The sequence below is a fragment of the Aplidium turbinatum genome, chromosome 10 (genome assembly GCF_918807975.1).
Source record: "Aplidium turbinatum chromosome 10, kaAplTurb1.1, whole genome shotgun sequence".
Classification (NCBI taxonomy): Eukaryota; Metazoa; Chordata; class Ascidiacea; order Aplousobranchia; family Polyclinidae; genus Aplidium; species Aplidium turbinatum.
Window position 1 is genome coordinate 3,228,742 of NC_137481.1, and position 15,992 is coordinate 3,244,733.

At 37.3% G+C, this 15,992-nt stretch overlaps 1 protein-coding gene across 1 annotated transcript; it reads right to left on the reverse strand.

Moving 5' to 3' along the window:
• Window positions 1-2,200: 2,200 nt before the first annotated feature.
• On the reverse strand, window positions 2,201-12,014 carry LOC145778393 (uncharacterized). Its single transcript, XM_082589869.1, has 7 exons — window positions 11,987-12,014; window positions 11,239-11,903; window positions 10,191-10,392; window positions 7,791-7,943; window positions 5,475-5,654; window positions 5,029-5,176; window positions 2,201-2,351 (listed from the first exon to the last, which is right to left on the reverse strand). Exons 1-7 carry the CDS (start codon window positions 12,012-12,014, stop codon window positions 2,201-2,203), a joined length of 1,527 nt encoding a protein of 508 aa, XP_082445995.1.
• Window positions 12,015-15,992: the final 3,978 nt, after the last annotated feature.

Sequence of the window (15,992 nt, forward strand, 5' to 3'; positions counted from 1 at the left end):
GCAGTGATTCTCGACTTGCAATGAAATAACCGGAGTCTGTATGAGTGTTGGATAGTACACTAGTCGTTGTCTGCATTCGGAATGATTTTTTGTGAGCACTGGATTACAGTAGTTTGGAGTTGGTATATATTGTAAAAAGGGTCCACCTGTAAAGCAGGCGCTCAGGATAGAAAATAGAAAATGCGTTTCGAGGCGACGGATAGTCGGTGCTTTCTCTAATAACCAGCGCTAACGCTGCGTAATGTAAGGCTTCATTGTGGTGTAAGCTGTTGAGATAAGTTCACACATTTTGTTCAAATATTTCACTGCTAGAGTAGGGCGTCCTCATAAAGCCCTGTGTGGTTACAGATAAGGTTAAGATAAGTTCACATATTTTGGAATGCGTGATTTGCAATAAGGACGCTTAGAACAAATGAAAGCTTGTCTGGCACAACCAGGTTGGATTCCATGTGTAGGCTACTTGGAGAGTCCTAGTTTTTGTATAAATGCTCAATAAGACATAAAGCTCTATTGGACTAAGTCAGTGATTTAACTGGGTTTGAAAAGAAATGTCCACATCTATAAAATGCAAATCAAGTAGGATCAATTACGGTTATCGTAATGAGGGAAAATTTCAGATTAAACAAATTAATACAAAACTCGATACTTCAATAGGCTACAACACTTGAGTATTTTAGAATCTGTTTCAAGCACAAATATTCCGATTAATAGGAATGCAGCACGTTTGGCATTGAGGGAGAAACTTCGGTAGGCCGGATACGCGTGGCCTGGAGTTTTCTCCTCATTGTACATTTATAAATAAGGAAACCAAGCTTTACGTCCCAGGAACGTTACATTGCGGAAGGCGAAGCTCCGCTTTTTCGGCAACATTAGAAAGGTTAATTGCCACTGACAATTTTTTATGCAATGCTACAACCGTTCTTTCAACAACAACAAAAAAACTAAACTACTTTGAACACAAACTTCAACATTCTGATGTAGCCATTGAAAGTACAATATTTTGTTAGAAAAAACGTAACTCTTTTAGTGTTGCAGATAAGCTTAAAACAGATGTAGTTTCGCAAGCCATGACCTAACATTCCTACTTACGTCCATGCTGAAATGGAAACTTTTAAATTCTAAACTAAGGCCACTACGCTTGCACTGTTGGCCCAACTTTCTCAACAGCACAGCTTTATTTCAGGGTGGTAGTTAATCTTACAAGCTGATTCGTGGTTTGACTCATCAGATCAAGCAGCGATTGTTCGACTCTCGGGGTGTGCGCTTGAGCGCATTTCAAGGACTGCTCTATTCAGAGGTGTCTGGTGGATGAAATAATTCAGACACCACTTCAGCAGTCAAATCGGAAACTTCACACTGTGAAACTGGATGACCGGGCCGCAACTTTCCAAAAGGTACCATAAAAAAAATCCTCTACGTTAAAACTTGGGAAGAACAAAGGAAATACGCAAATCGTAACTAAATTAAGTCATCGGTTTGGTATCGGCTGACTTGGCGAAAGGGTTAGGGCGATGGTAGTCATTTTATTGAAGTGGGTTTGATTCTCACCACTGCTATTGCTTTTTTTCTTTTGTAATTACCAAACAAAGTTATAAGTGTTAAGTTGCCTACCCTGGTGATCAGCGCGACTCTGATTGGTCAAATTTTAAAGTAGGGATTTTTTTATGGTACCTTTTGGAAAGTTGCAACCAGGCCTGCGTTAAAGGTTCAAAACCTCTATAAGAGTGCGAAACTGCCAGGATTACGCTATCCAAGACGCGTTTCCAGTCCGAAGATAAAGATTCAATCAATCACTTAGAAAAGTGTCATCGTCCAACTTAGCAGTGAAGTAAATTTTACAACTTAGAAATTTCAGAAGTGCAAACCAAATCATCAATCGGGTCAATTAACTTGGCTGAAATTAAGGTTAAACATAGCCTGGTAATTCTTATACATCGAACCGAATATAATAAAGGGTTGATTTGATTGGTGAATTGGTGAGAGAAACCAATTCTTATGCAAATAACGATAAGCATCTGCAACATGGTTACTATCGAGATGAGACTGTTACATTCCAAGTTGAGAATTCCTTTCAAAGCATATTACCTCCATTGCATGCAAAATATGTATTTAGTGAAACAGAAAAAGCCCAAAAAACGAACAGATTGACTTTGAACAACGCTGGAAATTCTTTGTACCGAGAAAAGTATAGAGAGTTTAACTAGATTGCAGTGGATGCTGTATTCTCAAAGTGGACAACAGTGGATGCTGTATTCTCAAAGTAAATAGTCGGTAAATCAATTTTAGGCGTCAAATCCCAATCCTGAGATGGAACATTGTGAGGCGATGCCAAATCGAAAGTTGCTGGATTTCTGAAAAAATATAGGATTGATGCATTAGTACAAACATAGAGAAATACTCTATTGGTCTATCGGTATCTCTATTGCCATTTATCATTAAATGTCATTATGATAAAAGTGTTAGATGATTAAATGTCATTTATTATCTAACACTACCAAGACAGGCATGGGTGCGCCTCAACCGTCTCCGTACGGGCGTCGGGCTTTTCCGCTCAGCCATGCACCAATGGGGAATGGCCTCTTCCTCCTCCTGTGAATGTGGTGCTGAGGAACAGACCGCAGACTACATCATCAATGACTGCTCCATCTTCAAGCCACCTAACGGAGTGGAAGGTCTGCGTGTCATGAATGATGAAACTAAAGACTGGCTGCTCTCTAGTAGCTTTCCAGTGTAGTCCGGGAACATCGTGAATCTGAGGTGGTAAAAGGATAGACCCTCGGCCCCAGAGGTTCACACGACGACGACGACGATTAAATGAAAAAGATATTTAAGTTTTTTACAAGGCAGTCAAATAGCAGGATCACTCACAGAACATATTGCAAGAATGTATTGGCTGCAATAAATTTTTTTCTATAAAAATTGATGTGATGACTTATGATTTCCAGATAAACATACCCAGCAGCGAGACCATGCCAATCGCTAAAGTAAAAATATTTTTACATTACACAATTTGGCAGCTTGGTCTTTTCAATCAGCCTGCCCCTCCAAACATTGCAGGAAGCAACAATACTTGATGTCATCGTATACAGAGACAATCAAGCTCTTTCCAGACGACCACTTTATCTGGTAAGGTAAAGGTGAAGCCCATACTTGAATCTAAGCATCGGGAGATGGGAAAATAAGGTTTTCGTTATACTAAGCCTTCGGCACTAACGAAATTAGAGTGGCTAGTTCCTTTCTCTCGGACACCTTTCCTTCAACAACTACACCCACACAAATTATTACACTCTGAATAGAGGTGATCAGTGTTTTTCAACAACCGGCTAAAGCAGGGAGTCGAACCAGAATTGCATTATTGGAAAGAGAGCGCCTTATCCGCTGCGTAATTCCACCGCTTATCCGGTACATATCTTTACCAGATCTGATGAAGATATATGTACGTAGGCCTACCATATAAAGTGGTTGTCTGGGTTTGTAGCACGCAGTTGGCATATAGCCTACTGTATTTTCAATAACTAAACTAAAATTTCGACGACTTCGTTAGTAAACTGGATGCAAGCAGTTGAATTATCCGAGCTGGTATTGCAATAGCATGTTGCTCAACGCCAAGATAAATTATGGCGGCTGCAAGTTAGCGTAGTAGGGGAGATGTGTCACCAAGGGTCATTTTTCACATATTTGTTATTTTCTGTCCATACAAAGGTCATGCGTCCTCCTTTTTTGGCACAACAGTAGGTCACATACCCTGGTATATTCAGCCAAAAAAGCTTTTTAATTTTCCAACTACTAACTGCCGAAAAATAACTTTTAAATGATAATAAAAAGTGCCCCGTTGGTCAAACCCCTATACGACCAACGGGCCACTGCTATTCGACCAACGGGTCACTTCTACTTGGCAAAAAGCTGATGCACTGGTGCTTATTTTGGACTATTTAATACACAAACAACACAACAACATACGCAACAAGCACTAGAAATATGCTTTTATTATGAAATTTCATTTCATATTTTCATATTCAATTCAATTTCATAATATGAGATTCAAGTGTTTTTGGTGTTTATTTTACTTTTTTTAAATCTCATATTTTTCTAAAGTTGCAGAAAACTTCAAGATATCAGAAAGGTGTTTTGTAGATGCCAAGGGTGTTGGTGCAGTAGTTTTCTCACTATCCATTGATTCATTCTTTAACATAACGAGCCAACGTTGTTCGTGGTAGCCTATATCATATTTTTTCGCCGAGTTTCGAACAAAAATATTTAGTTTCAAAACATCTTCGACAGCTTTGTTAAGATTTTCAGAACTAAACAACCCTGTTTTATTGCTAGTTGTTTTAATTTCTAACATCTTTAGTTTGAATACATAAAGGAAGACATTGTTAAACAATTAGCTAGTGACCCACTGGTCAAACAGGTGGGTGGTCCGTTGGTCAGAAACATGATAGTTCTTGGATTTTATTGCCTAGTTTAATGATGGATAAAATTTAAACATTTAACTCATTGCAATTTCATTAATCAATGAATAAGCAATCAGCAAACAAAAAATAGTCTTGAAAAAATAAACCGATGGGTGAAAAAAATTGCAGAAGAAAAATATTCAAAATTTACTTTCTACCTTGTAAAACATACTTTCCTTCATAACAATATGAAAAAAAATCACAGGTCCCCGCAAGGAAGATTTCCAAAACCCAAAAGGTTAATCTCGATACCACAATAACATTTTTCGTGCTTCCAACTTTTATTTTAAGAAATAGAACGGTGGTCCGTTGGTCGCACCCTGTCCGTTGGAACATCTCCCCTACTGCAAAAATATCTTAGCAATTAAAAATGGTTCTTTGTGTTGGAATATGCATGACGTGGGAACGATAGAACCTCTGCTTATGTAATATTTGTTTTTTCAAGAAGTCAAAAGAATTGTATGCATTAGAAAATTTCAAGTATTCTAAAAAACAGCTTTGAAGAATGAACGATTGCTAATCTCCACAAGAACAGTATCATCTTCAAGTCTATATTTTAAACAAAAATTCTCACCCGCCAAGAATGCAAATGTAATTGTTATCAATAAATTCCAGTAAGCATTGAGCATCAGTTCCAAATCCATGTAACTTTTCCCACTTCTCAACCGATATTGCGCATCGCTCCATGCTTACAAAACCTTTTTCTGCTCTTTTACATCCACCTTCAGATATTTCAGATATTTAGCTTAAAACTGCACCAAGTGTGTTGCACAATATTGTTTAGACGATTCTTAGAAAGTAATTTACTTGTCAGTTGCAGTGTGTATTTGTGAAAGTCAACCTTCTATAAGTCATAGGTCCGACGAGAGAAGGAGGATATGTATTGGCAAGATACTTTAACCGGACAAATAGACAAGACTGGCCAATATATCATCTTACACAAAATATGAAAAATTGTTCTACCTGCAGACAGTGGCGCAATGTTTTGGCCTAAATGGATGTTCACAAAATTTTACTTACCTATAGCATAGAGACAGTCTTGATAGTAAAGGGCAATGAAAGATACTCTGCTGTAATGCATTCTTGAGATTATTTCCCATCCAAATGGGCTGTCAGGACAGTCCAAGGCGTTAATGGTTCTTTCGACCTCATTTAATGGATCTTTGTCTTCGTCCTTACCTCCTAGCACGCAATAACTACCTGAAAATGTTAAAATGAGTATTTTGGCAAAAATTGACATAAAATTTTAATTCGCGTTTCTAACCCCGGAAAATACAAATGACTTCAAGCGAAGAATTAGAATGAAAAGTCCAACAGGCCAATGGCTCCTGCCGAGAAAAAGAAGTCATCACTAAAAATATTGAAAATTTCATTTACCTAGACCTAGAATAACGAAGGGCATCATTATTGGTTGTTTGAAACTCTTTCATCCAGGCTTAAAATAAAAAAAAGTTGGTTAAATTCTCCAATTTGACTGATTGAGATAGCTTGGGCACGTCCAGCGCAGCACTGATCTCTCATGTCAGATGTGTCAACAATGCAGCTCAGCAGGGTCAAGGTAAAGCAAACTTTTTTGGTAAGAATTCGTTAAGCGCAACCTTTTAGCCCTGAACTTGGACTTTTCCTACTCAAAGGACCGTGAGGTGTGAAGAACAAGACTTTACCCTCGACAGACAGGCCAGACCCTCAGCATAAAGATTAAAGCATGGCCTGTATAATCAAAACTGGTTGATGATGATGATGATGATGATGAGTTTGATATACACTACAGTAGTGTAGTGTAAAAGATTTAGTACCGGTATGTGCTCTCTCGGTTTTGTTTTTCAAATAACTTTTCGAACATTTTTAGTATTTTTGAATTCAGGTCAAAACAACTGGAAACCATCTTCTGCTATCGCGTAGGGGAGATGTGGGACCTATTCAACAGTGGGACCTATTCAACAGTGCCGTATTTAGACCCCTGCAAAAAAAAATTCATTTGATTTTGATGTTTCCAAGTTTTAATTTAATAAAGATAATGTATTGTAGATTTTCTTTACGATTAGGCACGCAGTTAAAGAGAAAAACGAAGTTTTCGATTTTGAACGTAAGAAGTAACTTTCGAAGGGTGCAGTTAATCTTTGATTAATAGTCTTACACAGCACACTGACCAAGCTTTGATGTTGGTTAATATTGCTTGGCAGTTAGTGTAAGCAGTTGCATAGTTTCATATCTGACACTATCACAAGTAGAACGTTTTTAAGTAAAATGTAAAAACGGCTGGTTGTGGGACCTATTCAACACTCGACTCAGGGACCAATTCAACAGTAAACAGACTGTTGAATTTTCAAATCTCATCTGAAGGGAACGATTGTGTGGTTTAACCTGCAAAAACCGTTGGTGCCATAAACATTAACTTGTCACATGGCTTCCCAGTGGCGTCGCCAGCTTATCAGGATCGGAGGGACCAAACTTCAATTATGGGAGCAGACCTTTTTCTTTATTGAAAAATTTTCGTCATGGGGGGTGCCCACCACGCTGGCGACGCCCTTGAGGTTATAACATAATCATGTGCGTGTAAAAACACTCCTCTTTTTGCATTTTCTTTATTAAAAATGAAAAATAATAATCAGATCTTTTGGTCAGATTGATGTTGAATTGGTCCCCTAGGGGTGGGACCTATTCAACAATTCAGAAAAAATGTGTTAGAAGTTATTAAAATTTTTTAATCTTTTCACAGAGAGTAAACGCTAATGTTATTTGTGCTCGGAACAAGTTTTGGAAAATTCGGATAAAAAATAGAGCTTCCAGACAAATAAATCAAAATTTGTTGAATAGGTCCCACATCTCCCCTACAAGCAATAAGTGACGGCTGAGGTGGTCGTCGTTGTCGTATGAAGCAGAAAGTTTGTGATCAGCCGAATGGAAGGACTTGAAATCAATTTTTTCGTCAGGTCATCAACTTTGCAGAGACATGTTATTCCGTTGGGGAGGGGAGTACATGAGACAATCAAAAATGATGTCGTTGTTTGCTCCATCGCCCGTAGTGACGCGCACGCACTAACAGCGCTGAGATTTATATGAGATACGTATTTTCCGATTTTCATTGGTTGAAATAACGTCATTCAGAAAAAAGTCACTATTGTTCTTCATATCATTGTGGATTTGCTGCAGTTTTCCATAACTCATGTCTCGACCTTTTCCAAGATTGATTTTTGCCCAAAGGTCTTTACCAAGATTTTTGACTTATCAAACTTTAAGGTACAATACAAAATATAGGTTATAGTTATCATACACAATTCTTGAACTAATAAAGTTAAAAAACTTGAGTGCATTCCAGATAGCTTAAGCTTTCACCTGGAAGTTCAACCAAACAATGTTTTGTTCTAAATATGGCCATGTCACCATGGTCAGTCTTCTCCATCCATCCCATAGAAAATTGATTTTCGCTTAAACAAAGTTCAATGAAGCATTGGATTGACGATATTCCCCCGATCACCAAAATTGAATCTGATTGACAAAATAATTGATTTACCATAGACGTAATTTCAGGTTTACTAGGATGAAGCTCTTCTGACACAACACCTTTTAGGAAAAACTCCTGCTGCAAATTGTGTATTTCTTAAGCAACACATAACCACCCTTAGAAACTTTAAATTACCATTTGAAGTAACTTTTAGCTTTTGTCACCAGAAGAATCAATTATGCGTCAATTTTCTTCCAGCCATGGCTTACTACAAACAAGCCGAGACAACACACATGGGGATTGTTAAAACTGGGGGCTGATGATGACGTCATAATACCAATCTATCCAGCCAATTTCCTATCACCATTTTCAGCCTGTGAGAGCCCACTGCAGAGCGTAAGCCTTCCCCTTTTCATGTGAATTTACATGATTATGTGCTAGTTGGTACCAATTGGTTGTATTGCATTGTTTGTCATGGTCGTCCCTCCATCTTACTTTTGGTTTTCCTTTCTTTCTTTTGGTCTCTCGTGGTGTCCATGTTGTTAATTTTTTAGTCCATCTATTGTCCTGATATCTTGCTATATGACCTGCCCAGGACCATTTTAGTTTCTTGATTGTGCTTAATACATCTCGTAATTTCGTTTGATTTCTGATCCATTCGGCAGTTTTTTTATCTCGCCATGTTAAACCCATCATGATTCGTTCATGTGCTCTCTGCATAGTTCTTAGTTTAAGTGTTAATTTCTTTGTAAGGTTCCAAGTTTCTGCACCATATGTAGCGGCTGGAAGGATGCATTGATCGTAGACTTGTTTCTTGAGAGAAAGAGGCAGTTTTGACTTAAATATCGAACTTGCTCTTCCGAAGGCTTGCCATCCAAGTGATATTCTTCTTTTGATTTCATCTTCTTTATTGGAGTTGGTTGTAATTTTTTGGGCAAGATACATATAGTGATCAACTTTTTCGATAGTCGCTCCATCCAAAAGAATATTGCTGTCGATGTCTGCCAGTTTGTTACACATAAATTTCGTTTTTTTAAAGTTCATATGAAGGCCAATCTTTTTGCTTTCTGTAGTGAGTTCACTTAACATTGTTTGTAGTTGTTTAGCTTGCTCAGATATAAGGATGATGTCATCAGCAAAACGTAAATGGTTTATGTATTCACCATCAATTTTGATTCCTTTTTCTTCCCAGTTAAGTTGCTTAAAAATTTCTTCTAAGGTTGCTGTAAAAAGTTTTGGAGATATTGTGTCACCTTGACGTACCCGTTTTTGAATCTGAAATGGTTCAGAGTCTTTGTGCAGCCGAATTATAGATGTATTTTCCGCGTAAATGTTTTTGAGAAGTTGAGTGTATGATTGGTCAATTCCCTGTATTTCCAGTGCTGAAATGACAGCTGATGTTTCAACAGAGTCAAACGCTTTTTTATAATCTATTAGTCCAAGGCAGAGTGGGATGTTATATTCGTTTGTTTTTTCAATTAATTGGTTGATAGTATGCAGGTGGTCCATAGTTGAAAGCCCTTCCCTAAAACCTGCCTGTTCTCTCGGTTAGTGGTAGTCCAAATCTTTAGCAATTCTGTTGGTAATTACTCGGGTAAAAAGTTTGTAAATTGTTGGAAGAAGACTAATCGGAAGATAGTTTCCCAAGTCTTTTTGGTCTCCCTTCTTATGAAGAAGTATGATGATAGCATTCTTCTAGTTGGAAGGAGTTTGTCTTGATTTAATGCATTCCGTAAACAGATGGGCAAGAGGTGATGAAATTGTTTCTTCTGCATCTTTAATTAGGTCAGGTGTGATATTATCTTTACCAGGCGCTTTATTTCGTTTCATCTGACCAACTGCATGTTTTATTTCAGAGATATTTACTTTTGAAGTGGTTGCTAAAATTTGAGATTTGTCACTGGAGTTGTCGACCGGTCCTTGACCCTGATTGCTAGCATAGAGATTTTGAAAGAATTCTCTTGTTCTTTCTATTATCCGGTTTCTGCAATTTCCTATACGCTTTACTAAATTATTTTTATCTTGTAGACTAGACTAAACAAAAATGAAAAAAAGGAAATTTTCAGAATTTTTTTTTTAAAAGGTGTAATACAACCAACACAGAATTTTTAGCTGTACAATTCGTTACAAATTTGCAACATTAGGCTAAGCTATGAAGGGTTAATTGAAAATATTATTTTTTGTTGCAGTTTCTTCACAAATATTCATTCTACTCTCCCAAAGTCATGTAAGCTTACTTCTCAAGAATCTTTGCTGCATATGCAACACAGAGTCTTGTAAACTGGACTTACCATTTATGGCACAAGCAGCATGGTACGGGCATGGCTCTGGTAGAGATGGAACCTCTTCCCAAACATAAGAAGGTTCATTGCCGTCTTTTCCGATAACTTCAATCCGTCGAACAAGTTCAGTTGCTTCAGCGCCAATAACAATTCCAATCGCATACAAATAGTTTTCAAGGAAGACAAGACTCATGATTCCATTGCTCAAAATCTGAATAGAATCAATTTTTAAGTAGCTTGCTGACCAACTTTAAGTCATTGTTGATCTTGCAGTTAAAACAAAAAATTAAAAAAAATGTTTTCATTTGCTTAAACAGTCTGTCTAAAATTTAAATGCGAGAAGAAAATTTTCACTTTCGCTTCCATGAAGTATCTGTTCTGAAATGATTAAGACATCGATTAGTTAACCTGTCGATCATGGCTAGGCTGCAGATTCACCTCTTAGATTTAAAGAACATTTACTCATCATAATATAAGAAAAAAAATGGCTAACAGAAATGAATGAAAGAAATAAACAAACTGATGAGAAATTAAGATATAAGCAAAGGAGGTTTTGACTATTAACATTGTCACCACTGGGACAGCATTTCCCAGGATTCATCATCCAAACAGTATTCATCATTGGTAGCACTTGAAGTTGGGTGGTCCATTGGTTTTACTGAGAATGAGACCTCAGTTTTGACTTACAGAAGTAAGTGAAAACTACAGAAAACTAATTTATAGTAAGTTATTTAGCAGTTACAATTTTACAATGTCTTTCACAGATATAAATGGTATATTGGAAAGAAAAAAGAAAGGTCTTCGCCTGATTATAGTTGTTAATTGCAAAAAAGTATGGAACAATTGAAAATAGTACACACAACGATAAGTTAAAATGTAAAAACGATTAAAAAAATAACTAAAAAAACGTTTTTCAATTTCCCTGTTCATGCCAAGGTTACCGACAACCGACATCACCAGATAATTGAATTCTTACCTTTGTGAAAATAACCAAATCAGCAACAACTGTACATTCCACATGAATAGTGTTCTGTTAATTACTCAAATTTAACAATACCTGTTCTGGACAATCTTTTAATTCAAGTGTGTTTTGAGATGTCGAGTCAGCTGGAGATTTCGAGGCACCTTGAGATGTCGAGTCAACTTGAGATGTCCAGGCGCCTTGAGATGTCGAGTCAGCTTGAGATGTCCAGGCACCTTGAGATGTCGAGTCACCTTGAGATGTCCAGGCACCTTCATCATCAGTTGATGGACGAGTTGATTGTATAAATTGACGAATCATTGCTTGATTTTGAAAATGCACTTTGCTTAACTGTTCCAATAGCTTGGGATCTCTATCTCCAGTTATGCGAACGTTTTCTGAACGATTGTACTCGCGAGGAACATTCATTGTCGTGATGGGTTTCCAAACGTTCACCATTTTTTCTGTTTGTTCTTGAAATTGTGCTTGCGGCATTAGCTTCTTCAATCCTTGTTGGACACTTTTAGTAAGGTCTGCATGTAAACTGGCGGAAGCCGGAGCTAATCGCGATATTTTTTTTGGACTGGACGAGACTTCTTTAGTTGCTGGTTTCGACTTCATGGAAAAACGACGCTTTAACGTATCCTTCCACTTTTTACCTTTGTCTTGTCCTGTTTTGTTGATGACGCACTCAAGAAGAAGATAGGTCCGTTTATCGATGGCAGCCAAAGAATACACAATCGCCTTCAAGTTGTTGACTTCTACACAAACGAGTAAATTTTATATGAGTTATAAGGTCAACAGTTGCTGTAGCATTCTAAAAAGTGACTACGTTGTGACAAACCTGTTGCTGGTGAAACAAACGCCGACATTTTGCTCTTTTCCAATCTTCAGTTTGAGATATAGGCTACAAGTTGCCCCAACAAAAAACAAAAATAAACAAAAAAGAAGCTTAAACTTCTACAGATAAACCTGCTATAACTAATATATGTAACAGTATGTAACTATAATAAGTTGCCTTAACAAAAAGAAACCAATACCTAACAAAAAGAATATTGCTCTACCATATGGCAACTGGTACAAGATCTGTTTTTCTCAACGTATACAAAGTTTTGATTAGAAGCAACCATATATATTGTATTCAATAACCTGCATGTATCACTTGTATCCAATGACCAACGCATAAACCAACCGATGCGGGGTTGGTTACAAGTACAGCAAAGTAAAATTGCTAAGATAAAAATTCGGTAAAATATGCTGATCTACTACAAACACCAAGTCATACAGAAACCTTTTGCATGAAAGCAACTTCAACATCATAAAAAACGCCATTCTTTTTGTATGAGGATCTTTGCTGAGCCAAGTACACTGGGCCAGAAAACTAATGTTAAACATCAACATACAAATTGTTATCTTCATGTTAAAAGGCATGTCCTACCAAAAAAAAACGTCCATCTTACAAAACTGAAGTAAACATGTGTCGTATAACAAAAGCTAAAAAATTATCAGCTTGAAAGCAATCCAGACTAAAAAGAAACCAATATAACCCTTGCAACCCTGAAGATCACAATTTACCTTTAAAAAATTGTGTAAGCAACACCATAAATAAGTTTTTTTGAAAGATTCTTCGATAGCTGTGTTAGTTAGCCTACTCATACACTAGTCAACTTAATAATAATGATATGGTTTATTTGTTTTAGGTCTTTTAGCGACAGGGCTCATTTTAAATTTTGCTTCAGATTTAAGGTGTCATCACAGAATTACCAGACTTATTCTCACTGCGTTACCCTAGAAACAGCACAATCGGTACCGTTTTCAAAGTCTACAGTACTGACCTTACCTTACATCGAACCCAGATCTACCAGTAGGGGAGATGTGGGACCAATGATACAAGGGGACCAATACAACACAGCTCGTTTTTGATCCCTACTAAAAATTAACTTTTTTTTTGGTAGTTATTGGAACGAGATTACATAAACCTTCTTTGCCACGGGGTTTGAAAGTTAGGTTGTTGCAAATGCAGAAATGAGAGACAAAAGTGTGTTTTTGGCAGGCAAAAGTAAAATGTAGTACTTCTGGAAAACTTTCAATATTATGTTCAAGTGTTTATTATAGCAAATGCTAAGTTTTTCATGTACTAGGTAGGAAGGTATTTTACAAGATTGGTAGGCTTTATGAGAGATAATAAGTCGAGTTTTGTGAAACCATCGTTTAATTCAAAGTTTTTGAGATGGGGGAGCTTTGAGACACTGTCAATTGAGACCATGTCTCAAAGGTCCCTGTCTGAATTTGAAAGTATTTTTTGCAGAAAATGCCTATGTTAAAGCCATCCGAAGGCTTAAAAAGGAATTTTTCAAATGAAGCTTCAAATAATGCTTTGCATGACATTGTTTAATATAACTTATCTGTGAGAAAAGCTGCCAAAAAACATAAATTTGATCATACCACTCTTGGCAGATACTTGAAGGATGGATGAAAAATGAGCCATTTTCTGAAGTGTTGTCACACTTCATTAAATTTATGAATTTCTCCAAATCAATCTAGGTATTTCTGGAAACGTACAATGTGAGAATTATGTAACTTCTGATGAGCATCACCAAACAGGAGAAACTGAGCCTTGTACCTCAGCTTCTTTACAAAAAAATGATTCGATTTTGTTATCTTCAATACGGCCATATCCAAAAGCAGTTGCAAAGGGAAGAAAGAGAAAATCACGAAAACGTAAATCAGTTGTGAAAATCTTCAAAATCTAACACAAGCAGTGTTGTGGAAGTTCATCTAGAAACTGACGTTGAGAGTGTTTGCACCGACACCAGTGATGTTTCATGTGAAGAAAATGCATTGCAAAACATAATTCCTGATTGTCTTTCTACTGGAACCTATGTAGTGGCCAAAGTTCATGCAAATGCAGATGTTAAATTTAAACATTTCATCGGCCGGCTTGCACATGGACCTGATCAAGATAATGACTATGAAATGGAGTTTTTAAAACTAAATTGAGAAAACATCGGACAAAATGAAGGACTGTTTTGTGTTCCCAGGAAATAAAAATGTGGCTTATGTGTCTCATTGTGATATTGTATGTCTTCTGCCAGACCCAACCTCTGTTGCCAAAACGAAACGCTTGTCTGGTGTTTTGAAATTTGCAATAGACTTGTCACAATATCACATTGCTGTCTGTGACGACCCCTCCCCAGCCAACTGTTACTGTTTAAACAATTTTGTATTGAATCAGCTTGTTCGTTCTTCCATCTCTCCATGTTCGTTCTAGAAACTTCTTGTTGTTTGCTTTTACACAAAATGCAATCTTTCTTCAGAAAAAGTACAGTTTTCGTGTAAGTAGTAAACCTGTCTCATAGGTCCCATTGGTGTGTTGCAAAGGTCCCACCCAGGTGGGACCAATGATACAAAAAAGTGAACTTTTAAAAAGTGAAATAATTTTTTAATCTGTGGTCTAATCCGAAGCCTTAGCTATGCATAAATACAGTAAGAAGATGTGCTTCCCTCAAACGCTTAAGTAGCCCTGTACTGCGAAAATCACGCGCGACAACGGAAAAAATACCCATTTTGTTTCATTGGTCCCACATCTCCCCTACTAGAGTCAAAGGCGATAACTACTCTGCTTACAGAGCTGTTGACCGTGCTGACAAGTTAAACTTAAGATGAACATCTCCAACTAATGATTTAGTTGCTGCACTAGCCTACTGTGCCAATGCTAGGGTCTGAACAATCTGGACATGCGACCAGTTTCACCTCAAAAGTTGCTTCGTAGTTGATTCTTTGTAATTGTAGCATCAGCATAAAACAAACGTTACAAATAAAACAATAAATGAAAACTCAGCCTCCCAACAGTTTGAAGCTCCACAATCAGCAGAAGCAGTGTGCGAGAACTGGTTTGTCCTAGAAGCGAAACACAAAAATCATCTAAAGCTATTGTGAGTTCAATTGTTTGAGTGCATAAACGTAACAAAATACTTGGTCTACATGACCAGTTCAGTGGCCGAGGGGTTTCTCTTTCGCTTCTAGTGCTGATAGATCTGAGATCGATTCCAGGTCAGGTCATAACAAATACTTTCAACATCGTACCGATTGTGTTCTTTGTTGCACTTTAAATGAAGCAGTGAGGATAAGTCGGGTAATACTATGGTGGCATTCTAAATCTGATACAAAATTTAACTGTTGTTCTTTTTTTGAGTAAAGCAATAAAAGTAGATCAGAGAATAATATGATCACCTCGTAAACATGATACAAATTGAAAAGCTACAATCACTACACAGCATTCGTATATGGCAGTACTTCGAAACGAAGATTGCAGTTCAAAGTTACGACATTTGCAAGCTCTCCTGTGGCTAAAAAGGTAGATATGTGACTAGCAGGCTCGACCGCAAAGAACAAGTCTCATACTTATAGAGACGGCCTCATGCACAGTAAGCTCCTACAAATCTTCATCTTCAGAAAGATTTGTCGAATGTCGAGTGTCTGGGTTGCATAATTTCAGTGATTATTTTTAGAGTGTATTTGAAACACTTTCTGGAGAGCCAACATTGCGGTGGCCTGTGGTGAGCTCTCCGAATAAGATGATCTTGGGGAGTCTTTGATTGTTCATTTTGGAAACATGACCGACCCAACGTAATTGTTTTTTTTAACAAAGATGCTTCAATGCTGGATAGAGATGCCTTTTGGAGGACCTCAGTGTCTGGGTTATGTTTGCTCTCATACACCATGGTTTTTTGTTTTTTTGTAAGTGATGATTGTTTCAATTTTGTCTATGGTGTCTTCTTGGACGAGTTTCGACTGACAGCTGTTGTACAGTAACAATATCCGGCTCAATGGCCTAGTAGTTTGAATGC